Raw genomic sequence first — 26999 nt, 5'->3', positions numbered from 1 at the left:
GTGCGTGCGGGCAGGCGGGGGCGCTGAAGAGGAGCAGGAAGGGGCGGCCGTGCCGGTGTGGGCGGCTGGCGGAGGCGGAGGCGGAGGCGCAGGGAGGCTGTAGCGGCGGGTCGCGTGGGGCTATCTTCCTCGCTCAGGTAGGGGCTGTGGCCGCCAAGTGAGGGGTGCCGAGCCGGGGATCGCTGTTCTTCGGTCTTGAGGCGCGCCTCCTCTACCCAAGCTGATGAGCGTGTCCTCAAACCTTCGGGAGCCCGGGCTGCCGTTCTCTACGCGAAACATTTCAAATATGCCAACAGTTCCCTGCGAGCATTGTCTTTTAGGCCGGAGGTTCATTTAGCAAACTTTTGGGTTGGATAAAGGGAAAATTCACAGACGGTGAGCTGATTGTGCCTCCTCCTATACCCCCAAGTTTCCATTAGAAGTAGCCGAGCGAAACGTGTGTGTAACATGGTGCCCCACTAAGGGCCGTGATTTAGGGACTGGCACACGGATTGTTTTTTTCAGCTGCCTTTTTTTTTTTTTTTAATGGTTTGTAATGATTCCCAACTTTAATTATAGTAGTTTTCTACAAATTCTGAAGACGTTTTCCAAAGCAGAACGTTGCGGTCCCTTTTTCATCCACTTACACATTGCTGTCACTTAGGAGGTAAGCACCCTCTTAGCTCCCAGCTATTCATAGTAGTTGCTTAGGCGCCAGTGGCACCTCTGAGGCTGAGGCCGAGAGAGGAGAAAAACAGGAAAAGTAAAAAGGCTGAGAGGTCTGTTGGAGGGAAGAACGTGGGCCGTGGAGCCCCGCCAGCTTCTTTGAGTTGTGGTGGTTTTTTATTTGTTTGCTTGTTTTTTTTTTAAATGGACATGGAGATGTGTCCTGTTTGCGACATGTGCCAGTACTGAGATTTAAAACTCAATACAAATTTTGAAAAAAGAAGAATTAGGTGGAGCATGCTACAGTGAAAGACACATTGTTGTAGGTGCCCTTGAACATGGTACCCCATAGGTTGCTTTGTTTTAGAGACCTTTACTAGGATTCATTCTAGATCTGGTGTTAAGGAGTACTTGACTTTAAAAGTCAGAAAGAATACCCTTGTCCTTCCAGCTGTGTGACCTTAACTGTGCCTTTTCCTTTCAGATTTCACACATTGAAATAGTAGTAACACTAATAACTATTCTCTCATACAGTTGTGAGGGACTAATATTGTAAACATTTAGGTTTTTATGAACCGTATAGCTTTACTTAATCTGTCTTAAAAGTTGTTGGTAAAATCCTGTATTAATGATCTATCTTCATAAGGTGAAATAAACAAATGTTTCCTGTGTGTTTACAATCTGCTTTTTTCTTCCATCTTCTCACTTGCAAATTTCTTTTCTTTAGTTCTTGACCTCACACTTTTCCAAGTTCCAAGGCTTTCCCATCTTCCTTACTCTGGTACCAATCATTTTTTTATTTCTTAGAGATTCAAAATGGGAATAAGATTTCTATGGCTTTATTATTGAAAAAAATTCACACATATTTTCTCACTTTATTTTTACATATATATATAAATGTGTAATATATATATATGCATATATGCATTAGTGTCCTTGTTTTACTTATGATGAAATTAAATTAGAGGTCTTGTGGATTGTTTAGCCATATGGCTGTTAGGAATTGAAGCTGAAAGAAGGCAGAACTCTCATTCATGGTTCAGTGACTCTTCACTTCTCACTTAACTGAAATTCACAGTGATTATTATTATTATTTTTTTAATATTTATTGTTGTAGTTGAACACAATACCTTTATTTTATTTATTTTTATGTGGTGCTGAGGATCAAATCCAGGGCCTCCATGTGCGTATACGCACGCTCTACCACTGAGCCACAGCCCCAACCCTCACGGTGATTATTATTATTTTTTTAAAATTTATTTTTCAGTTTTCAATGGACACAACATCTTTTTTTTTTTTTTTTTTAAATTTTATTTTATGTGTCGCTGAGGATCGAACCCAGCGCTCCATGCATGCCAGGCAAGTGCGTTACCGCTTGAGTCACATCTCTAGCCCCTGATTATTCTTTATCAGTATTTATATTTTAATTTTTAGCATCCTGACTTACATTTTATTTATTCATTGTCCTTTGAACAAGGTGTTCAGTGCTTTCACGTTCTCATCTAAGCTGCCTAAAGACAAGGATTTATTTTCCAGAACTTTTCAAAGTTTAAAGCACAGTGCCACACAAACGGCAGTTTTCTTAGTAAAGCCTTTGTTAAAGGCTTGTGGAACCAATAATTATGAGGATAGCACAAGTGAAGGATGTCTTTTCTATTCAGTGTTCATTTAACAAGTATTTTTTGAGGTATCCTGTGCCTAAAGACTTGCAAAGTACAGGGAGAACCACCTATGATTTTTTGACTTTATGATAGTATAAAAGTGATACACATTCAGGAGAAAACACACTTTGAATTTTAATCTTTTCCTGGGTCAGCAACATGTAGTACAATGTTCTGTCATGATGCTGGGCAGTAGCATTTAACTTGCATCTCCCAGCCAGCCATGAATTACGGGGGCAAACAACTGATACTCTATGGTGGACTGTGTTGCTAAGCTGGGTATTCTGTAGGTTAGGTGTACAAAATGCACTTTTAGCTTATGTTTTCAGTTTACCATGGTCTTATTACCATTACCATGGTAACCCCAAATCAAGAAGCACTTACTTGTATGAGAGTTTTTTTTTTCCCCTCCAACTTAACATCAGTCTAAACACTTAAACACTTAGTCTAAACACTTAGTTAGATTGAGCTCTTCCTAGACCCTGCACAGGATTATTTTTTAGAGTCTTGTTGGTCGACTTGTAGCTCTGCTTGTTGTATAGCAGAGTTTTAGCATTGGGGCAGGGGAAGAAGAAATCATTTAGTTCCACCTCTCCTAATCAGAAAATTTCTCTAGACATTTCTAGCAAATACTATTTTTAGTTAATGATCAAGAATTAACAGTTTTAAAAGTATTCCATTTCATTTATAAGCAGTTCTGATTTTTTTTTTTTGCAACAAACCTAAATTTATCTCCTACTTTATGTCCAGTGGTCCTGATGTTGTTTTTAGAGCAATGTTGTCTAATAGAAATATAAGCTTACAAGTGTGACCCACACTTGTAATTTAAACTTTTCTAGTAGTTATATTTTTTAAAATGTAAAAATTGATGCAATTAATTTTTTTAAAAAATAGTTTTTTAGTTGTAGATCAATGTAATACCTTTATTTATTTTTATGTGGTGCTGAGGATCAAACCCAGAGCCTCACATGTGCCAGGCAAGCGCTCTACCATTGAGCTCCAACCCCAGCCCCGTGAAATTAATTTTAATATTTAACCCAGCATGTCCAAAATATTATAAATACAACATGCAATTAATGTAAAATATCTTCATTAGTAATAACAGCATTTTTTTGGTATTAAGTGTTTGAAATCTGGTGTGTATTCTCCATTTTCAGTACATCTGAATTCTAGCCACACTTCATATGCTTAAAGGGCACCATATTGGCCAGACTCCGTGGTGCACTTATAGCAGCTTGGGAGGCTGAGGCAGGAGAATTGGGAGTTCAAAGCCAGCCTCAGCAACTTAGCGAGGCACTTAGCAACTCAGTGAGACCCTGTCTCTAAATAAAATATAAAAAAGGGTTGGGGATGTTAGTCAGTGGTTAAGCACTCCTGGGTTCAATCTTCAGTACCCAAAACAAACAAACAAACAGAAGAATACCATATTGGACAGCACAGTTCTAGAGAGCTTTAGAGAATAATTCTGGTTTTTCTTTCTCTACCACTTACTACTTGCCCAGTACATATTAAGCACTTTTTTGGGTGAATAAATAAGTGACTAAGTACTAATATAGCAGATAATTTTATTTGGGAAATATCTTGTTGACATTTTTGGATTTGGCATACAGATTTGAGTGATTTGAATCTGTACTACAGATAATTTATTTTTATCTTTTTAGCATTATGGATCCAAGCCTATTGAGAGAAAGGGAGCTGTTCAAAAAACGAGCTCTTTCCACTCCTGTAGTAGAAAAGCGTTCAGTGTCTTCTGAGTCATCATCATCATCATCGAAGAAAAAGAAAGCAAAGGTAGAACATGGAGGATCATCAGGCTCTAAACAAAATTCTGGTTAGTAAAAATCATGTAGGATTGTTTGATTTTTATTTTTTAGAAAACCATTTAGTAATGGCAAGTTCAACATTAATACTGATTTTTAGACATTTGGTGAAATATAAGGGATGGGATGATAAGAGAATTTAAGCCCTTAATATGTTAATTGTGTTGTGTGTTTAATATTTAGATTATTACTTTAAAAGGACAACTTCATTAAAGTTTAGTTTGCATTCCATATAGTTCATTCATTTTAAGTGTACAATTCAAATATATTCCTTTCCAATTTTAGAACATTTCTATCATTGCCAAAAGGTCCAGTGTGCCCATTTGTAACACTATTCCTGCCCTAGTCCCAGATAACCAATAACCTACTTTCTGTCTGTCTCTATATGCCTATTCTGGACACTTCTATAAATGAAATTGTGTAATGTGGGCTTTTATTTGTGGCTTCTTTTATTTAGTATATTTTTGTGTTTCATCTGTGTTGTAGGATTATATCAGTATTTTATTCCACTTTATGGCTGAAGAAGTTTTTGACTCTCTTGAATAGCACTGCTACGAACATTATGTATAAGTCTTTATATAGACATATTTTTATTTCTCTTGAATAGAGAAATAGGAGTGGAATTTCTGGATCATGTGGTAAATTTATGTTTGATCCCCTCCCCACTGGGATTGAATCTGGGGCTGACCATTGAGCTACATCCACTTTATTTTTATTTTAAGACAGGGTCTCTGTAAAATTTTCAGACTGACCTTGAACTTGTGATCCTCCTTGCCTTAGCTTGCTGAGTAGCTGGGATTACAGGCCTGCGTCAAGGTGCCTGACTATATTTAACTTTTTATAAAATGATGGAAAAGGTTGTACCATTATATAATCTCACCAAAAGTAGGAGGATTCTAGTTTTTTCTCATCTGTATCAACATTTGTGATTCCTTTTCTTTTTGATCATAGCTATTCCTAGTGGGTGTGAAGAGGTATCATTATCATTTTAATATGTATTTCCCTAATGACTAGTAGTATGAACATGACCAGATGTGTAATTTCCTTGGTGAACTATCTATTTGTATTTTTTTTTGCCCATTTAAAAAAGTGGGCTATTTGTCTTTCTGTTGGTTTGGAACCATTCTTTTTTTTTTTTTTTCATTATCAGGGATTCAACTCAGGGGCACTTGACCACTAAGCCACATCCCCAGCCTTATGTTGTATTTTTTTTTTTTAATATTTATTTTTTAGTTTTAGGTGGACACAGTATCTTTACTTTACATTTATGTGGTGCTGAGGATCAAACCCAGTGCTTCATGCATGCTAGGTGAATACTTTACCACTGAGCCACAACCCCAGCCCCCTATTTTGTTTTTTATTAAGAGACAGAGTCTCACTGAGTTGTTTTGCGCCTCGCCTTTTGCTGAAGCTGGCTTTGAACTTGTGATACTTTGGCTTAGCCTCCCCAGTTGCTGGGATTACAGGTGTGCACCACTGTGCCCAGTTAATTAGCAGAAATTTTGTTTTGTGTTACCAGGAATTGAACCCATGAATGCTCTTCTGAAGAGCTCATCCCTAGCCTTAATTTTTTTAAATGTTGTTGGTGGACTTTTTATTTTATTTATTTATATGTGGCACTAAGAATCGAACCTAGTGCCTCACACATGCTAGGCAACTATGCCTAGCCACAACTCCATCCCATCCCCAACCCTTTTCAAATTTTCTTTCTAGATAGGATCTTGCTAGGTTGCCCAGGCAGGTCTTAAAGGTATGATCATCTTGCCTCAGTCTCCCAAGTAGCTGGAATTATAGGTATGTGCCACCAGGCCTGCCTAAAAGTTTTTAATTTTGATGAAACCCAACTTAGCAATTTTTTTCTCATTTATGTTTTTGGTGTCATTTCTAAGAAAGCTCTCCCTGATTCTATATTTCCTTCTAAGAGTTTTATAGTTTTAGCTTTTTGACTTAGGTCTGTAGTATGTTTGAGTTACTTTTGTGTATGGTTTAACATAAGCACCTAAATTTCAAAGTAGATTTGATGAATTCAAAGTGAGTTTAGGCTCTTATATTAAACCATACACAAAAATTAACTCAAACTTATAGACCTATGTATAAGAGCTAAAATTATATTTCACTGTCCCAGTGCCATTTCTTGAACATTTTTTTTTTTTTTTAATTTTTATGTGGTGCTGGATTGGACCCAGTGCCTCACTCATGCTCAGCAAATACTCTACCACTGAGCCACAATCCCTGGCCCTGAACAGACCATTTTTAACCTCATTTGAATTGCATTGGCCCTCATGTTGTGTATCAGTTGACTATTGACGAGGCATTTTATGTCTGGAGTCTCAGTTTGATTTCATTGACTTATTTGTCTATTTTTATGCCAGGAGCACACTTTCTTGGTAGTGTTGTGGTTTAAGTTTTAAGATTAAGAAGTATAAATCCGGCCAGCACTGTGGTGCACGCCTGTAGTCCCAGCAGCTTGGGAGGATGAGACAGGAGAATCGCAAGTTCTAAGCCAGCCTCAGCAAAAGCAAGATGCTAAGCAACTAGTGAAATAAAAATAAAAATACAAAAATAGGGCTGGGGATGTGGCTCAGTGGTCAAGTGCCCTTGAGTTCAGTGTAAATCTAGACTGGGGATATATCTCAGTTGGTAGAGTGCTTGCCTTGCATGCATAAGGCCCTGGGTACAATTCCCAACACTACCAAAAAAAAAGAAAAAGTGTAAATCCATGGACTATTATGTAGCTCTGTGGTAGAATACTTGCCTACTAAGCACAAGGCCCTGGATTCAATCCCTAGTACTAGCGAAAAATAAAACAGAGAACGTATTAGTCCTTTAGCTTTGTTCTTTTTTTTTTTTTTTTTAAGATTATTTTGTTTTGTTTTTTTTTTTGGATCTTTTGCATAATTTTAAGATCAGTTTGTTAATCAACATCTGTAAAAAACCAGCTGGGACTTTGGGTCTTGCTAGGTTGCTAATAATCTCTATTAGATTCAATATATAAATCAGTTTGAAGGATAATTTCTACCTTAAAAACATTAGGTCTTCCAGTTAACTTCCATATCTTTCTATTTATTTACATTTTAAATTTATTTCAATAATGTTTTGAGTTTTTAATGTATAAGTCAATTTCACACTTATTTTGTTAAATTTATTCCCAAGTATTTTACTCTTTTTTTGTGAATATTTTATTCTTTTTGATGTATTATGAGTGGAATTATTTTCTTTTTTTTTTAAATATTTTTTTTTAATTGTAGATGGACATAATACCTCTGTTTTATTTTTATATGGTGCTGAGGATTGAATCCAGGGCCTTCCATGTGCGCGGCGAGCACTCTACCACTGAGCTACAACCCCAGCCCTGGAATTATTTTCTTTCTTTTTTTTTTTTTAAAGATAGAGTGAGAGAGGGAGGGAGAGAGAGAGAGAGAGAGAACTTTTTTTTTAATATTTATTTTTTAGTTTTCGGCGGACACAACATCTTTGTTTGTATGTGGTGCTGAGGATCCAACCCGGGCCGCATGCATGCCAGGCGAGCGCGCTACCACTTGAGCCACATCCCCAGCCCTTAGTTTTCACTTTATATACCAAATATTTTTTCTGTTATCATAGTATTCAATGACTTTTTAATAATCTATTAAGTTCATGTGCTATATTTAATTAAAGACTTATTTGCTTCCAAATTTTTGTTATTCTGAATAGTGCTAGTACAAACCCTTTTCTCAGGGGCGTTTTACCACTGAGCTACATCCCTTATCCTTTTTATTTTACTTTTAAAATTTGAGACAGGATCTCATTAAGAGCGTCTTGTTAACTTGCTGAGACTGATCTTGAACATGCATTTCTCTTTCCTCAGCCTTTTCAGATGCTGTAATTACAAGCGTGTGCCACTGTGCCTGGTGATCCTTTATCTTTCAAACTAATTTCTCAGGATAAACGTCCAGGAGTGTCATTTCTGGCCTAAGGGCAGCTAAGGTTAAGAGCATGTGTTGTTAGCAAAACAGTATTAAGATCATAAAATATATTATCTATACAGCCCTTGAAATTTCAAGAAATGAAATTGCTGTGTTTCTTAATAGGTGTTGGGTGGTTTTAATATTAATCTTTTGACTCTAATAATAGTCTTATTTTCACTTTTTTTGTAGTCTTTTTTGCATTAAGTACATTAGTCCTCAAGAGTGTGAATATGAGAGGTAAAAAGAAAGAACAAACTTCAGTGTAATTTAATGAGTATAATATTAAGTTTTAGTTTGAAAATTGGCTGGGCTTTTCTAGAACATTTATTTCTTATTGAACAAAAAGTCAGTTTTTTGAGACTTTTATGAAGGTGTACTTGAGGACCTTCTGATTATTTTGAGACTTTTTACTACAAAGAACTCAAGTTATTAGAAAATATGTTGTCTTCAATAAATGAGAAAATATTGCTTTTTAATAACCAAGACTTTATATATAAGTGGAATAATTTTATTTTGGATGTAGAAACACATCTGAAATAGCATATTTGTTACCCAAATACTATTTTTTAGTTTACATGAATGGTTTAGATATAGATTATTTTAGCATCATTAGCCTTGTTTTGTTTTCCAGTTTAACTTTTGTTGTTTAGTGTTGAACTCCAGAAATTTTTTTATTCTAGAAATAATTTATTCATTTTTCGATGTGTCACATTAAATAGATGGGTAAATTCACATTTATGAAGTTTTACTTTATTTAATGAGAGTAATACATAGACAAAAAGTACATATTTCACTTGTTTTCCACTTCTAGGAATCTTTTACCCAAAGTCAGAGTCAGTTTTATAGTAAAAGTTGGCCTCAGGGAAATTTTCTTTAATCTCGGGAGAGGCTAAAGCTGCTTTTAAAGGTTTTGTTCACCTTCTGTAGGAGCTAGACCACTTCAGTATCTCGTTTTCTGATGTTGTCCATCATGCTTCTAAGAGGGTTGGGTTCACTTTTCAAGTCTTTCACAGTTTTGTTTTTTACACAGCAGCAGCAGTCAAGCACTTCATAAAGGAAAGCCAGCACCACTAAAGATACTACAGTAAATATAAATAAAAGCAGAATGACAAAGCAGGCAGTGTTCCAATTATCATGGAAAGGGTAAATTTTTTGAACTTGAAAACCAAGATACTGATAAACAGAGGTGGTGGTTTCGTTCCAGTGACTGGAAGCCATTCTTAGAGATTCCACTTCTTGTATTGCTCTTTTGAATCTATAAAAAGGTAGAAAATGAATATATGTAACCAAACTACAGATTTGTCCATTCAAATCTCAGTTCTAAGATTTCTTAGTAAATTTATATAGGCAACATGAGTCTTCCTTAGTATCTAAAAGATTTAATTACTGAATTGTATTTTTAAGTGCTTTATGCCAAATATTTAAACCACACTTTTGTATATCATTGGTTAAATAAATATTTGTGTTTAACATTCATTTATAGAAATTAAGTGCTAATATGGGGGAACAAGGCAGTTGACTATATTTAAGCTTGAATAAATAACTTATCAATGAGCAATTATTGATTAAAAATTTTGGAGTTTTAAGGTTGTGTTCTTCAGACTGCCTCTGGAAAAGCTTTGTCATTGCCTGTATGTATTCTTCTTACCTTGGGTCAGTGTATTTCTGTCTTCTGTTTTTACTTCTTTAAACTTTAATGACAGATGTTTTGCATCAGGAAAGAGGAACCAAATGAAAAATAGCAGAGAAAGAAAAAGCCAAATAATGGCAGTTTTCAGAATGAGGATAAAATAAAATTTTAGACTAAGTTTCCTGTGAAGAGAACTCAATCTTGATATTGTTTGATATATAGATGATAGTATTAACTGTTTTATATATCTAAATGATCTATGAACACTATATTAAAACATACAAATTCAGCCCTTGATAAGGTATCTGCTATTAAATTACTATTCCATTTCACAAAGTAAACTAGTGAGTTAAATTTAAGTGTTCTTGCATTGTTTTGGTCTTGTTGACCCTACTTGTTAGATCTTAAATAGAAATTCAAAGATTAAACATTTGATAGTTTGGAACTAATGAGAAGCTAAATGAATTTTTATTTTCTTGGTCTCTTAAAGATACATTTTTAACCCAATTTAAAAGATTGTACTAAGACAATTTTGGAAATAAGAGGAAAAATGGTTCTATTTCCTTAATTCAATTGATGGCTATTACTTGGTATGCTTTTTCACTATATACTTGCAAGCAAGCTTTCATTCATCTTTACAACAAATGTTTATTACTCATCGTGTACCAAATACTTCTGGAGGCATCTTGTTTGCATGTTTCACATGGGGAAAACTTCAAGGTAGTACAGAAGTTTGAGTATAACAAATCCCCATGTGCTTATAAAACATACGTTTATCAACTCTTGATTACTCTATACCTCTACCCACTTGCTTCTATCACATGGATTATTTTAAGGTAAATTCCAGACATTTAATCTAGAAATATTTCAGTGTTTATCTCTAAAAGATGAAGACTCTGCTTTTAAATAAAAAAGTTCCATATTATTTTTGCATCCAAGCTCCATAGCAATATAATTGTTTAAGTTTGTTTTTTTAATATTTATTTTTTTTAGTTGAACTTGGACATAATACCTTTGTTTTATTTATTTATTTTTATGTGGTGCTGAGGATCGAACCCAGGGCATCGCATGTGCTAGGTGAGCGCTCTACCGCCGAGCCACAACCCCAACTCCTAAATTTGTTTTCTTAATACATATAATTTTAAATCTTTGGATTGAGAGAATAATATTTTCTAAAGTTTTTGTTTTCTATCCTAAATCACATTTTCTTGGAAAATTGCTTTGCTTCTTTAATTGAACATGCTTCTTTCCTTTTTTCCTTCCTGTATTTTGAAGGTTAAATTGATGATTTAGGGCAGAGTTAAAGGCTTAAATACATGTTTTTTTTTTTTTTTTTAATTTAAGAATTTCTTCAGTTTTGGTGTTTGGTGATCCTTCATCTTGAAGTGAGGGATGACAGACTTAATGGGTAGTAATTGAATTAATTGTGTTTCATAGTTCAGGAACATGCAAAAATACATTGTCTGGGCTTGGTGGCACACATCTGTAATACCTGTGACTCTGGAGGCTGAGGAAGGAGGGATTACAAGTTCAAATTCAGCCTAAGCAACTTAAAGAGACCCTGTCTCAAAATAAAAAATAAATAGGACTGGGGGTGTGGTTAAACACCCCTGGGTTCAATCCCTGGTACCAAAAACAAAAACAAAAACAAACATTGTCAGGGGCCTGTGTTTGTAGCTTAGTAGTAGAGTGCTTGCTTAGCATGAGTGAGGCATTGGGTTTGATCCTCAGTGCCACGTTAAAAAAAAAAAATAAGAAAAGGTATTGTGTTTATCTACAACTAAAAAAAATAAACCCCCCAAAATACATTGTTAGGAACTTAGGTATAGTACTTTCCATTACATTATAGTATTTTCAATGTCTGCACATCCAGCCTTTCAAAATTATCTACTTATCCTTTCAATTTTCTCTTCAGAACACATTCTTATGGGAAAGCAGGTCTGTTTCCTTGCATAACTTTGGGAAGCACCATTCACAGTTTTCCTTGGGGTGACTGTCATGAGCATCTTGGTATTACGTAATGTGGATGTCTTGATAGGCCATTTGTTGGTTGTTGCTGCCTTTGATTCTAATCACTATGCACATAATTATTGAAGTAACTCATAGAAACTTACTCATGTGGAGACAAAAGTTAGGTCTTATTTGACCTGGCTCTCCTAATACAGTAAAGGCATGTGAGGGTGCTTGGGCACGTGTACACACATCTTAAAAATGTCTGGCATTTAATTGACCAAGTTATGTTCATGTCACAATGAATCCCACTATTATGTATAATTGTAATGCACCAACAATAATTTTTTTTAAGGCATTTGGCGCTCCCATAAGATTTTCAACATTGCAAAAATGCACATATTTTTGTGAGGGGTACCATACATTGTTACAGTGAAGCTTTACTTCAGTGTAAATGTTTCATGTCTTTTTTGAAGAACCCAGGTAATAGAGAAGGAGAGGAAGAGTAGGACCTTGGGGAACTAGAGGGAAGTGCCAGCTTGTATGAGTGGAAAAAGAGTAGGAAGAAGCACCTAAGGATCTAGCTGATGGTTTTACCTGTTCTAACCTGAGGCCTGTACGATCTCCAGCATTTATGGAAATAATACTTAGACTTTCTGTTAAGGCTGTTTACGTTGATCTCTTACTGAGATTTCCATCCCCCCCACCTCTGGTTCTGGAGTTGAACCCAGAGCCTTGAACATGCAAGGCAAGCTCACTACCACTGAGTACCCAACCTTATCTCTTTTTGAAATCTGGGAATCTGTTCTACAAGATTTTCTTCTAAATCTGGCATTAGAAGCAACTGTAGAAGGAACAGTAATAGGGAGAGAAAAGAGACTTGAGAAGAGTAATTTCTATATAATGCTTCTCAAATTAGATTAATCTATTATTAATGAACTTATTTAAAAATGTTGTTTCTCTGTTGATTTCAGATATCATTATAGCAATTTTAAATAAAAATTAAAAGCCTTATCCACAATTCTACTTCTATAATGTAGAAAAAGTTTTAATTTTTTTCCTCTGGAAATTCACTACATAAATCTATAACTTGGACCTGGCTAAAATTATTTGGAAGTTATTATGTTGTATTTTAATTTACTATAAGACAACTTTTTTTAGTTTTGACTTTAAAACTAAAAAACTGGGGAGAAGTTTTAATAATGTAAGCTGCCATTTCAAAATGAAATTTTAGAAAGATTAGAAAGTCGATTTAAGGAATCTCATATTCTCTTTATTTATTGATTGATTTTTATTAAAAAAAATTTTTTTTGTAGTTATAGATGGATAGATGCCTTTATTTTACTTGTATGTGATGCTAAGGATTGAACCCAGTGCCTCACACATGCTAGGCAAGCACTCTGCCACTAAGCTACAGCCCCAGCCCTATTCTCTTTATTTTGGAGGTACAACTATTTAAATTTTTTTAAGGCTCTCTTTCCTCTAAAAAGTAAATAAAAAGAGCAGGAGAGGAAGGGAAGGAAAAGGGGCAGGCAGGAAAGTAGGCAGGCAGGCAGAGACAAAACTAAATTAAATTATTTGAGGTTAACTTGTACCCATCTATGAACTCTTCTGGCTAAATAATGTAGGATTTCCTTTCATTTGAATCACTGTGTAATGATATGGAAAGGGTTTTGGAATATGTTGCGTTAAAAGAATGAGGTGCAGTACTGTGCATGTGAAAAAGGGAAAATAATATATATTCTTTTATATATATATAATATATATATTATATATATATATATATATTATATACATATTAGTTGTAGTTGGAAACAGTACCCTTATTTTATTTATTTATTTTTATGTGGTGCTGAGGATCGCGGTGAGTCCTCTACTGCTGAGCCACAATCCCAGCCTTGTAATATGTACTCTTAGCTGTATCTGCACAAAAATTTTGCAAGGATTTAGAAGCCAATGACAGTGATTGTGGGAATGAGTGGAGAGGAAAGAGGGGCAGAGGAATATGCACAATTTTTACTTTGTTATCTTTTGATTTTTGAACCATTGGTATTTATTACTTGTTTAAACAAAAGCATGATCTATTTTGAAAGAAAGCAGATTACTGTTCTTTGCCTTTGAAATAAAGTTTTATTCCTTGTCTATATGTTATGTATCTACTCAATATAGCTATTGAGTTTTTTGTATCACTTTAAAAATTAAAATTGATAAACACTGTCATTTTGATTAGACTGTGTACTTTATTCACACATAAAATTCATATGATGATTTTGCTTGCAGTAATGACTGTGGAATAGCAATGTATGCCACCTCCATAGACCCTTGTATGCTTTGTGGGAAATGTCTAAGCAGTTTAGGAAAGAATTATATGTCAGGCTTATGATGTAAATTATGACAATTTGTGACTTGAGTGTATTGATAATTGATGAGCATCTCAATGCATTCTTGCTTTAGTTAGCTTGTGGTTACATCTGAAACAAAGTAAACTTTATGGTATGGAGTTATTTTCCACTTTAATTTTTTTTGGGGTACCAGAGACTGAACTCAAGGGCACTCAACCACTGAGCCACATCCCCAGCCCTATTTTGTATTTTATTTAGAGACAGGGTTGTTATGTCTACTAAAATTTTTATTAACTATAATCAATTATCTGATTTTATAGTATTCAAATGTGAAAATATCATTATTGCAAGGTTGGTTAGCACCTTGCTGAGGCTGGCTTTGAACTCTCGATCCTCCTGACTTAGCCTCCTGAGCTGGTGGGATTACAGGCATGCTACAAGCGTGCTTCACAGTGCCCGGCTAGTCTACTTTAAATTTAATGTGTATATTCTTTTAAAGTGTATAGGAGCACTGGTAATTTTTTTGTGTTAAATTTAAGATAAATACTAAGTCTTACTTTGATGAATTAGACATGTAAAAATAAGTATACCATTAGGATTTTCTCCTATTCTGAGACTACATTTTTGAAACATTTAATTTATATCAGTTAAGTGCTTAAAGATGCCTTATAAAAAGCAAGAGAAAATGGCCAAAATATGTTAAAATAATCTGTTATAATTTTTGTGTTTTTGATTCTGCCCCTTTAAAATTGCATTGTAGAAATCAGGGAGTTTTAAATCAAATAACAAGTTTAAAGTTTTTTATTTAAACTTGTTGAAACACCGTTATTTTATTTTATTTATTTATATGCAATGCTGAGAATTGAATGCAATGCTGAGAATTGAACGCAGTGCCTCACAGATGCCAGACAAGTGCACTACTGTTGAGCCCCAGCCCCAGCCCTCAAATAACAGTTTTTTATAGTTACATTTATGTTATTTTTGATATACTCCCTTTACCTGCTTTTCTTCTTATTTCAAAAGATCCCGGTGGAATATATATGGGGTAGGACTTAGAATTGTTCTGGAACCTTGGATTGCCAGATAAGAATAAAATTATGCTTTACCCTTTTTTAATGGCAAAAACCCCTTGACTTCTCTGGTGCTTGTAAGCATATCACTTTGAAATATGATCAGTTAAAAATAAGATAACTTATGATAAAATATGATCAGTTTAAATACAGAGCAACTCATTCAATTTAAGCTTTAGAGCTCTCCGAGATCAGTCATGCTGCTAAGTCCATTTAGTGAAACACTTAATGAGCATCCATCTGCACTAACTATGGATATATTACGAATAAAATATAGGCTGTTGAGAGTGTTTGAATAATGTGGGGTGGTCAGGGTTCTATTTATAATTTACCTGAATATAAGTTTTAAGTTAACAGTTTTATTTCACAAAGTACATTAACAGAAACCTTTTTTTGGCTGCCATATTTTGTATTGGAAGCAGTATGGTTTCTAGGTAATTAACCCAATAGTGTTGAACCTGGGGAGCTCTAATATCGGCAACCTCTGAACTTAGTAAGGGATATCCTGCTCCTGTTAGTTGAGTGCTATGAAATAGAAGGAATAGAAATTGTGAAACAAACAAAAAACCCCACCAAAGATTAAATGAATTTAGCAGCAAGATAAAGGCAAAAGTTGGATCTTTAGGTCAGTATGTATAATATATTGAGCATGTATCTAAAGCATCTATTAAATAATGATATTCTCATGTTTGAATACTATAAAATCAGATAATTGATTAGTAGTTAATAAAATTTTTAGTAAACATAAACAATTACTCTGAGCCATGAAAATATTATTATTATCTAGAATTACCCTTCTTCCTTAACTAGTTCTTCTTAGGAGGTATTTTTATTTTAAAGTGTAGTTTATCAAGAAGATTTACTTCTTGTTTATTCTGAGGATCAGTTTAAGAATAACTTCAACATTATATTTAAATGCTGTGATAAATTTTGTTATGTAGCTTTTAAAAAATAAAAGGCTATCTAAAAAAAGATTTTGTTTAATAATATGATTTGTATAATACAGTGAAATAAATTTCACTTTGAGGACATAATTAAAATGTTAGGAAAATCTGAAGCTCTGTACATCCTCTTTGGTTACAGTAAAACACAGTTCATATAATGATACCTTTTAAGGTCTGAATATTTTGTATAAAAATCACAGTTGTGATAATTTGGCATTTTCTGCATCTATATTTTTATAAAATAATTTTGAACTATTTTCTCATGTTTGTTAAAATATAGTAAACTTTCTCATGAGTAACTGCTGGAATAATTTGCACATGTAATCAGAAAGCTTTAATCCAGGGTTTGCTTTTAATCTAGATTTTTCTTTAAGAAAAATCCTTTGTTAAGATAGACTGAACTGCTGAAATGAAATTGCTCTGAGAAAAACAAATTAGCAAGTAACCAGCCTGTTAACATCAAATGCTTGTGGTTTACCGAAGGCCTGGATACAGATCACGTTTGTACAAAATGTAATGAATTTTCCATTAAGGCACAGGATAGTAAGGGTGCTTATCAAATAGCACAAGGCAGTCTTCATATTATAATAAAATTCTACCAAGCAGTGGAATGAAAACATTGTTCTTTTTTGGGTCTTTATAAGGAACAAGGCTTTCTGATTGATTTTCATGGTGAAATATTTACCTTCATAAGGACATGGAGTACTAAATAAAAAAGATCATATAAACCTACCTCTTGTCTGAAAGGATGCTGTCGAAGCGATGGAAGCGATGGTATCGTCTGTTTGTAATGCAGTCTACAGCACAGCCAAGATGGAGCTGTGCTTCTATTGGTTGAACACAATGCAGCTGACAGTTTCCTCTACGTTCATTTGCATTAAGACCTGACACCCTGAAGAGTGAATCATTCATAAAGGCGAATAGAGCTGTCTGCTATATCAACTGTCACTGCTTCTCCTTTATTTTTTATGCTTAAGCTTAATTTCTTTATAGGAATTGGTGATTCCTTAGTGTTTACAAAATTGAATGTCCTTTGGTAACTATTTCAGCTCTAGGACTAGAAGATAAAGTAATGTAGGAAACAAGGGTCCAATTTAACAAGCTTGATATTTCCTCCAAGAAGTGTTAAATGAAAATTTATGTTTCTCTCAATATTTGTTCTATACATAAATCATGCCCTCTCTAAGGGATTCTTTCTTTCTTTCTTTTTTAGTTGTCAATGGACCTTTATTTTATTTATTTTTATGTAGTGCTAAGAATTGAACCCAGTGCCTCACACATGCTAGACAAGTGCTCTGCCACTGAGTCACAATCCCAGCCCTCTAAGGGATTATTTCTTTGTGTTTGGACTTAGGAGAAATTCACAGGGAAATAGTACATTTTTCAGCTCTTTTAAGTTGTAAGAGGGTTAGTTTAGGTAGGTATTTTACTTATATTTAAAAAGCAGTCTGTGAAATTATTTATTATTTATTGGGTCTGGGGATTTAACCCAGTGGTGCTTAACCATTGAGTCACATCCCCAGCCCTTTTTAATATTTTATTTAGAGATAGGGTCTTGCTGGGTTGCTTAGGGATTTGCTTAATTACTGGGGCTGGCTTTGAACACTGGATCCTCCAGCCTCAGCCTCTGGAGCTGCTGGGATTTCATGCAGGACTATTTTTATTTTTATTATTATTTTTTGAGATGCTGGTGATTGAACCCAGGGCTTCATGCATGCTAGGTAAGTGCTTCACCACCAAGTTTCATTTCCAGTCTCAGTCTATGAAATAATTTATTTTTGGCTCTGGGGATTGAACTCAAGAGTGCTTTACCACTGAGCCCCAGGCCCAGCCCCCACACATCACTTCTTTTTTTTTAAAAAAAAATTTTTTTAGTTGTAGTTGGACACAATACCTTTATTTTACTTATTTTTATGTCGTACTAAGGATTGACCCCAGTGCCCTACATGTACTAGGCAAGCGCTTTACCACAANGCCTTTTTTTGGTACCAGGGATTGAACCCAGGGGTGCTTAACCACTGAGCCACATCCCCAGCCCCCCTCCCCCCTTTTTAAATTTAAGTTGTTGATAGACCTTTTTATTTATATGTGGTGTTGAGCATCAAACCCAGTGCCTCACATGTGCTAGGCAAGTGTGCTACCGGTGAGCCACAGCCCCAACCCATCCCCATCCCTTTTTTAAAAATATTTTATTTAGAGCCTGGGTCTCCTTGAGTTTCTAAGTTGCTGAGGCTGGCTTTGAATTCGTGATCCTCCTGCTTCAGCCTCTAGAGCTGAGCCACTGGGATTACAGGTATGTACCTCTGTACCCAGCCTAGGGGCTGGGGTTAGGGCTCAATGGTAGAGTGGTAAAAGTAGAGTGACCAGCCCTTTTTATTTTCTGAGATAGGGTCTTGATGAGTTGCTAAGACTGGACTCAAATTTGCTATCCTCCTGCCTCAGCCTCCCAAATTACTGGAATTACAGGCTTGCCTAGTGAAATTTAAATGACAAAGTCATCTCCAGTTGGCTGTTCAGAGATAGAATGTTTTAAATTATGACGTATTTAGAGTTTGATCTAAATTAACAGTCAAGATTTTTAACTAAGGGAGTAGTTGTTAAAACTGCAACAGACTGGGTAAATCCTTGTTACACAGAATTGTTTTTTTAAATCATAGATAAATCAGTACATTAGTTTTTGGGACTAAAAAGGGGGACATGGAAATACCTTATTACATTCATACTTTCATTCTAGAAATAGTTATTGAGCATTGACTATGGTTGGCATTAAAAGCTAGGGACCCTGTGGTAAACAAAACTGTATGTGGTTCATAATTATCCCTTTTAAAAATGGTGTTTGTCCTTAATATATTATCATTTCTTTTTTTGTAGTCTTCCCAGTTAGTTGTTTATACAGTATTGTAAGGATAAAGCTTTATAGTATTTTTACTTAAGTGAAAACCTGAGACATGAAATATGCATTTATTAGTTTCTGTGCTCTGGCAGAATAGACAGTTTCATACAGAATAATTTGTGTAAAGGCTAGTTAAGTCTTACATAAGGCAATATCACAGGGTTTACAACTGGATTTGACTCTATACACCCTCAATTTTCTTATGTTTAAAAGAGGACAATAACACTTCTTAAATAGAATTTTTCGGAGTGATTAAATGGGCAAATCACTTAGGAAGGTGTTTGACATGTAATAAGTGTTCAGTAAATCTCAGTTACTATTATTATTACAAAATGTGTTCTGAACACCGTGGGAAAACAAATCAGTATAATATTTCCTAATTGAAATAGTGACTGAAAGCATAATTGTAAGGCATTCTTTTATTTTTTATTTTTGTAGATGGACATAATACCTTTATTTATTTATATGTGGTGCTGAGGATTGAACCCAGTGCCTCTTACATGCTAGGCAAACACTCTACCCCTGAGCTATAACCCCAGCCCCCAGGCATTCTTAAAATTATTGTTATTTTTGGATTCACAGTAGACTTCAGTGGGTCAATTATTTGTCAAAATTATGACAGTTATTTTAAGGGAAAATTGCATATGAAGTTTCATTTTAGTCTCTAAAAAGCATATCAATAAACACTTTTCACTAAGTAACCTCAAATGAGTATTATGTTGCCATTTAGAAGCTTCTCTTTTGGATCTCTGACAAAGGTTACATTTGACTTGTGGTTGTTCTGATACAATTTTTTGTTTAAATGATTATTACCAAGCTGATGCCAGGGATTGGTTCCTTCTCTTGTATTTAACCTCTCTTTTTGTGGACCAGCCACATGGAAACTTTATAAATCTGATGTGATGCCTTGTAATAGAAGGTGTTCTTCTGAAATGTTTTTCTAGTATTAATGATTAATATATACATATTTATGTATTCTATATACATTATATATTTTAATATATAGTATAAAAATATATATTTTACCATTCCTGTGACTATTGAAATGCATTTGTGATGCAATGATGGCATTAGGGTTTCTGCCTATAAGTATGCAACAAAGTGATAGGTGGTCTAAAGCAAATTCTCTCTTTGAGGAACCTTTATGAGAGGTGAGGGGCAGGGAATCTACTCATTTTATCTGTTAAAAACACCATGTGGATTAGATTGAGATTTGTAATATCTAATTATTGGTGGGGGGTTGATCAAATTTGAGGTAAGAGTGAGGTAAAGATACTTACAAAAGAACTGTATTTTGAGCCTAGTGGTGGAACACTTGGCTAGCATGCGTGAGGCCCTGGGTTCAATCCCTAACACCACTACCTCACCCCAACTACCATCCCCCATGCAGTGTTTTAATTCTTTTAAGTTATTTATACTTTGTTTCTATACTTAGTGAGAAAATTGATAGTTTAATATATATGCAAAGAAATTTTTTCATCATATTTTTATAGCATAGAATTTATTAGAAGAAAAAATAAATATTTTACCATATTGAAAATCATCTTGGCTGCTTCAAAGTTATAATAACATATAATATGAAAATATTATGATTGTTTTTGAATTTTATTTCCAGATCATAGCAATGGATCATTTAACTTGAAAGCTCTCTCAGGAAGCTCTGGATATAAGTTTGGTGTTCTTGCCAAGATTGTGAATTACATGAAAGTAAGTACTTTGCTCGGATAACAAAAATTCTATTTCAACTTTTTGGCCAAAGAAGAGGATGGGAGATTGGGATTTTCAGAAGTTAAATTTGTATGCATGTTATAACTTTTTAAATTCTACACTTTCAGTATGTGTAATTTATTTTTGTGTGCCTCAGTAAGACTGTAAAAAATATGTTTCCAGCCTTTTACACTATGTTAAATTGGCAGTGCAGCAATTCATATAAATATATTTAATTTACATATATCAAGTACATAATTTAAGCCCACCATTTCACATAAAAGGAGTATGCCCAGGCAGTAGATATACCACCACCACCACCACCACTACTACTACTAATACTTCTTTTTTTTTTTTAATATTTGTTTTTAAATAGTTGTAGGTGGACACAGTAACTTTTTTTATTTTATTTTAATGTGGTGCCGAAAATCGAACCCAGTGCCTCATGCATGCTAGGCAAGCACTCTGCTGCTGAGCCACAACCCCAGCGCACATCACTTCTTTTTTTTGTTTGTTTGCTTACTTATTTACAGGTACCTACACAAAGCAGAAGACAACTGTTGTGTTGTATATCTTTATTTATATATTTGTGGTGCTAGGACTAGAACCCAGGGCTTTATGCATGCCAGGCAGACCATCTACCACTGAGCCCCAGGCCCAGCCCCCACACATCACTTCTTTTTTTTTAAAAAAAAATTTTTTTAGTTGTAGTTGGACACAATACCTTTATTTTTAAAATTTTTATGTGGTGCTGAGGATTGAACCCAGCGTCTCGCACGTGCTAGGTGAGCGCTGTACTGCTGAGCCACAACTCCAGCGGCCCCCCCACCCCTTTCTTAATTAGTCAATAACTGCTGGCAAAGCCAGTGGGAAGATGTGAATGTTTTTTCAAGATGATGTGTCATTGACACAAGAAGTAAAAACTACATAGTTCAGACATGGCGGTGATAGACTCTTGGGGGAGCAAATTAGAGAATTACTGAGGGTCTTAGGAAAATATTGACTCTCAAAGAATTAGAATTTAATGTTTTGAAGATTTAGTAGTTTTTTTGTTTTTATTTATTTATTTTTTTAGTGCTCGGTGAACACAACATCTTTATTTTATTTTTATGTGGTGCTGAGGATCGAACCCAGCACCCCGCGCATGCCAGGCAAGTGCGCTACTGCTTGAGCCACATCCCCAGTCCAGATTTAGTAGTTTTTGAACTTTAACTTTGAAGATAGGTTTTGACTTAAGACTTTGAATCTTAATTTCATTTATTAAAGTGAAATTCCACTTGAGTTAAGATTGGTGATTTCCAATTTGTCTCCTTGTGCTGAACTCTTACTCCCATTCAGTTACTAGTTGCATCTCTTGAAAAAAGTCAGAGAAAGTGCTGTATTGTTATTATTTTAATATCATCCATCTATTGCATAAAATATAAATTAGTTTTTAACCATGGTAAGACTTATTTTTTATAATTTTAGAAACATGGTGTCTGGCTACATCTGAATTCTGAGGTTTGTATTTGACAGAAAGCAGAAATATGTTAGTTTATAATTTCTCAGAACTAATTGGGAATATTTAGAAAAAAAAAATGCATTTCCTTGAGGCGGTCAGTCTTTAGAGAGAGATTGTTAAATTGTCGTGTTTTTGCTACCCTGTTAACAGTCTTCATTTATCTGGCTGCCTTACTTATAACTTTTGAGAACAATTATCCTCAAGTTTTTCCTTCTATTCCCTAAAACAGTTTTGAAAAGTTGTTTACGCCTTTCTACATACATAGATTAATAACTATAGTAATTTAACAGAAGTCTAAATAGTGATATTATTTAACAAAAGTTTTAAATAGCAACCAGAAATATGGAATTTCTGCTGGTGGCGGTGGTGCATGCCTGTAATCCTAGTGGTTCTGGAGTCTGAGGCAGGAGCATCTCAAGTTCAAAGCCAGCTTCAGCAACTTGATGAGACCCTATCAAATTCAAAAAAGAGCTGGGGATACAGCTCAGGGATTGAGAGCCCCTGGATTCAATCCCTGGTACCAAAAAAAAAAAAAAGATGGAATTTCTGTCATGTTGTAATATTTCAATGAGGGGTGTGTGTGTATGTGTTTGTGTGTGTGTGTGTGTGTGTATATATATATATATATATTTTTTTTTTTTTAATATATATATATTTTTGGTACTGTGGACCGAACCAAGGGGCATTTGACCACTGAGCCACATCTCCAGCCCTGTTTTGTGTTTTATATAGAGATAGGGTCTCACTGAGTTGCTTAGGGCCTCACTAAATTGCTGAGACTAGCTAGCTTTGAATTCACGATCCTCCTGCCTTATCCTTCCAAGCTACTGGGATTATAGGTGTTTGCCATGGCACCAGGCTCAGTGAGATATATTACTCTTTTAAATTTATCTAATTTAATATGTCATTATTAATTTAAAAATATAAAAATAATCTTCCTTAAAGGTTCAAAATTTTAATTATTTTTTTCTTTGAACTTGCACTCTGTTCTTGAGTTTTATCCTAATGTTGTTTATTATTATGGTTAAAATCATTTATTGATCATCTTTCAAACTTCTTTGCCACAATGATGTGTAAATAAATTGAACTTTGGCTGGGGATGTGGCTCAAGCGGTAGCGCGCTCGCCTGGCATGCGCACGGCCCGGGTTCGATCCTCAGCACCACATACAAACAAAGATGTTGTGTCCGCCGAAAACTAGAAAATAAATATTTAAAAAAAAAATTTCTCTCTCTCTCTAAAAATAAATAAATAAATAAATAAAAATAAATTGAACTTTAAAATGTTTTCTGGTTATCATAAGTTTCTTAGTATTAAAAATATCTTTGTGTACACAGCTGTTTATAATAACATTAAAATTTTTATTAAATTTCACTTTGTATATAGCAAATCTATTCTTGAATGAAATGAATGAATGTATTTTCTCTTTCTCCAACAGTTCTTGTATCTGGAGTTTTATATTATTTATAGAATTAAATAGAATTTGGCCCAGATCTGTTCCTGTTTTTAGATTTTGTAGGGTTAAGTGCTGAGAAATAAATGTTTATATAAATAAGTTAATTCTAATGGAAGTTTTTTGATAGATAATGTTCCAAGTTATATGCCAAAAATCACTTAGTGATTTATCATGAAACATCCATCAGTGGATGGACAGTTCTGTTAAGTTCTTCAGTTTCAAGATAGGCAAACAGTGGAAGCCATCATTACCAGGTCTCTAATAATTCTTAGCGTGTAGGAAGTATATCAGAAAGGCAGGGTCTGGGGGTATAGTTCAGTGGTAAAGCTCTTTCCTAGTATGTTCAAGGTTCTGGGTTTGATTCCCATTATTGCAGCAATACAAAAACCAAGATCAGGCTTTATTAAGACTTATCATATGTGGCTTTCATCTTTTCCCTTGTAGATACTTTGTTTAACTTGATATACCAAGAAGTAATTGAGAAAATGAAAACATTAATTTCAGTATATCTTTGCCAGGGCAAATTTTGGATAAACTTTTATTATGTGTTTAAATAGATTTTGTCTGAATGAAAGTTTAGCTTATTAATTTTATGAAAAGTATCTCTTGGTTAACAAAGCTAATTTCCATTGTCAAACCAACCATCCATATCTACCTTGCTTTGTATGATAAAGTGTCTTATATATTTAAGTTCATTTAAACAGTTAGTACATATTTTGGATGGTACAAAATCATTGAGAAATAAATTATGGAATGCATACTAAAAGATGTTATCTAAGTAATTTATGGATATTTATGAATCAATGGACACAATGAAAGGTGTTATTCCTTTTTAGTGTGTTTGCATCTTCTGGTCTCTCCCTCTTTTTTTTTTTTTTTTTTGGTATGGGGATTGAACCCAGGGTCACTTAACCACTGCCCTTTTTTATGTTTTATTTAGAGACAGGCTGTCTTTGAGTTGCTTAGGTCCTTGCTAAATTGCTGAAGCTGGCTTTGAACTTAAAATCCTCCTGCCTCAGACTCCCAAGCCACTGGGATCACAGGTGTGTGCCACTGTGCCTGGCTAACATCTTGTGGTCTCTGATGTCCAGCTCTTATATATAAATAAAAGGAAATGATTCAGAAATAACTCCATATATTTTTATTTGGGATAATTAATAAAAGAGAAATATAACTATTACTAAAAACAGACTTACAGCTAGTGTATAATTTGCATTTTGTTAATAAGAGGTAGATATTAAACTATTTAAAAGATGTAATGAGAATTGACTAATTAGAATAAAAATGTTATAGATGGGCTTGATATGATGGAGCAAACTGTAATCCCAACAACTTGGGAGGCTGAGGCAGAAGAATCTCAAGTTGCCTCAGCTAGCCTGGACAACTTAGTGAGATCCTGTGTCAAAATAAAAAAAATGGAAAGTACTAGGGATATGTCTTAGTGGTAGAACAATCCTGAGTTCAATCCCTAGTACAACAACGACAAAAAAGGACAGTGTACGTTCGGTCTAACAGCTTAGAATGTGTATAGTTTCATCTGTGGGTTTTATGTAGCATAATTTTGAATAATTTGGTAGTCCTAGAAAATATCTGTTAAATTTATTTATTTATTCTAATTTGTTATATATATTTGTTAAATTTAAAGGAATCACTCTCAATTGATATTGCTTTAGCTCTTTAAATATGCTTTTTTAAAGCAAATATGTACTTAAGAATTATGTTTTTAGAATTGTTCATAATAACATATTTAAATTCTTGAAAAATGTCTATTTTATCATTGCTTTCTTACTAGTCCTCTCTTTGCTTTGCTTTTATCAGGCTGCTCTAAGGGCCTTGTGTTCTTGGAAAGTACCAAGTGAATTTGGTGTGGGGATGGAAGAGAAGAAACTAAGGGAAACTATCAATTGTCTACAGTTTATTTAGAATGTGCCAGCTGAGGCCAAAGTATGCTAATTTTAACTCTTAGAAAAAAAATATGAGGCTGGAAAAGACAAGAATCCCTAGATAGGGCTGGGGTTGTAGCTCATTTGGTAAAGCATTTGCCTTGCATGTGTGAGGCACTATTCTCAGCACCACACACACACACACAAAAAACAAATAAATAGAGGTATTGTGTCTGTCTACAACTAAAAAAAAAAAAAAAAAAAAACCTGAAGCCCTAGATAGGGGTAGTTTATGCCATCTTAATTATCATTAAGTTTCTTTTGACCTGACCTTTCATTTGGGTCCCTGGAATTTGACATACCTTTATCATAAATTCTGAGTACAGGTAAGCTGTACCTTTTTTTATTTTTGGCACAGAGTGGAGAGCCTGTTTTGAAAGGGAAAATGTACAGATTGTAGTTAATTTGTAAACTGATTCTTGCAAAATCTTCAACTACTCTTTACCATTTTTGAAGATCTGATGAAACCAAGAACTTAGGAAAGAAATAACAATAAAAATGCTCCTCCTCATAGTTTGTATATTTAACTTATGGAAGAACCATTTAATTGCTTAATGAGCATTATACGGAAGACATATAAGGGGAGTCATCAGGGAACTGAGACAGACATAGTGAAATTTACAGCAAGAAGTGACAACTTTGGAGAAAGTGATAAACAGGAAAATAAAGGAAAATAAAGGAAAATAAAGAAAAGTAAAGGCAGATGCAAGAAGTTCAGAATCATAATCATAATACTTGAGAACATTTGGCACAGGGACAAATTACCCAACACATCTCCAGAGCTCTACAGCCTAGTAACTTGGATTATAATAGTAATTGACATCAAGAAGATTAAGTTATGTTCATTGGCACCTGTTTAGGAACATAGAAGAAGTTTGTGGTCCATTTTAGAAGGATTTTTATAGAAATAGTTTGTGTAAAATGAATTTTATTGCTTAAAGGAGTAAGTCCTAAAAACACTTATCTTAAAAATTCCCTTAAGATGGATACCTCTTGAGATACTTTAGTTCTCAGATGATAAATCGGAGTCTACTCTGTTTTGATAGAATGATATTTCTCTTCATTTCACCATTATCCCTTTATGTGGTTGTATCTCAGTTATTGAAAAGACCATGTTAAAAATTTTGATTAATTGGATTTAGTCTATCAGTGTTTTTCAAAATGTCATTCTCCACCTGGCAATATGAGCATCAGTTGGGAAGTTGTTAGATATGCACATTTTTAGGACCTTTCCTATAGCCACTGAATGTGAAACTGTGAGAGTGGGAGTGCAGCTTAGCAGTAGTCTCTAACAAGCCCTTTGAGTGAATGATGCAAGCTAAAGCTTGAGGACCACTAGCCTAGCCTCTGATTTTATTCCAGCAGTTAATTTAGAATTTTGAAAGTATAGAAATTAATTGACTAGCTCATAGGCACAAGTTTTGGTGAATAGTAGGGCTGCTTCAAGAACCTGGATTTATGTACAGTTTTAAATAAATATTTAAATTATAT

General features: G+C 34.4%; 2 protein-coding genes across 4 annotated transcripts in view; one reads left to right on the top strand and one right to left on the bottom strand.

Annotated features, from left to right (window-relative positions):
* Gtf2e2 (general transcription factor IIE subunit 2) overlaps positions 1-26999 on the top strand; it is a 68497-nt gene that overhangs the window by 95 nt on the left and 41403 nt on the right. Inside the window, exons 2-4 of one of the 2 annotated variants that reach the window (XM_015501234.2) lie at positions 15-137; positions 3968-4137; positions 20518-20609. In XM_015501234.2, the coding sequence (XP_015356720.1) occupies positions 3972-4137; positions 20518-20609 (258 nt within the window). In that variant the 5' untranslated portion in view covers positions 15-137; positions 3968-3971. Of the gene's footprint in view, positions 1-14; positions 138-558; positions 647-3967; positions 4138-20517; positions 20610-26999 lie in introns of those variants that run through there. The other variant, XM_048792761.1, reaches the window with a different exon arrangement.
* Positions 8708-16907, bottom strand: Smim18 (small integral membrane protein 18). Of its 2 annotated transcripts, none has more exons than XM_048792762.1 (2): positions 16743-16907; positions 8708-9328 (listed from the first exon to the last, which is right to left on the bottom strand). In XM_048792762.1, exon 2 carries the CDS (start codon positions 9289-9291, stop codon positions 9004-9006), a length of 288 nt encoding a protein of 95 aa, XP_048648719.1. In that variant the 5' UTR covers positions 9292-9328; positions 16743-16907; the 3' UTR covers positions 8708-9003. The 2 variants fall into 2 exon arrangements, with proteins under 2 accessions (XP_048648719.1, XP_048648720.1); XM_048792763.1 differs by lacking the exon at positions 16743-16907 and adding an exon at positions 9722-9766.

The sequence above is a fragment of the Marmota marmota genome, unplaced genomic scaffold (genome assembly GCF_001458135.2).
Source record: "Marmota marmota marmota unplaced genomic scaffold, marMar, whole genome shotgun sequence".
Classification (NCBI taxonomy): Eukaryota; Metazoa; Chordata; class Mammalia; order Rodentia; family Sciuridae; genus Marmota; species Marmota marmota.
This window is presented reverse-complemented; position numbering and strand designations above follow the sequence as displayed.

Coding starts and splice junctions, on each gene's coding strand:
- Smim18 (XM_048792762.1), bottom strand. CDS start 9,291: ATGGCTTCCAGTCACTGGAACGAAACCACCACCTCTGTTTATCAGTAT.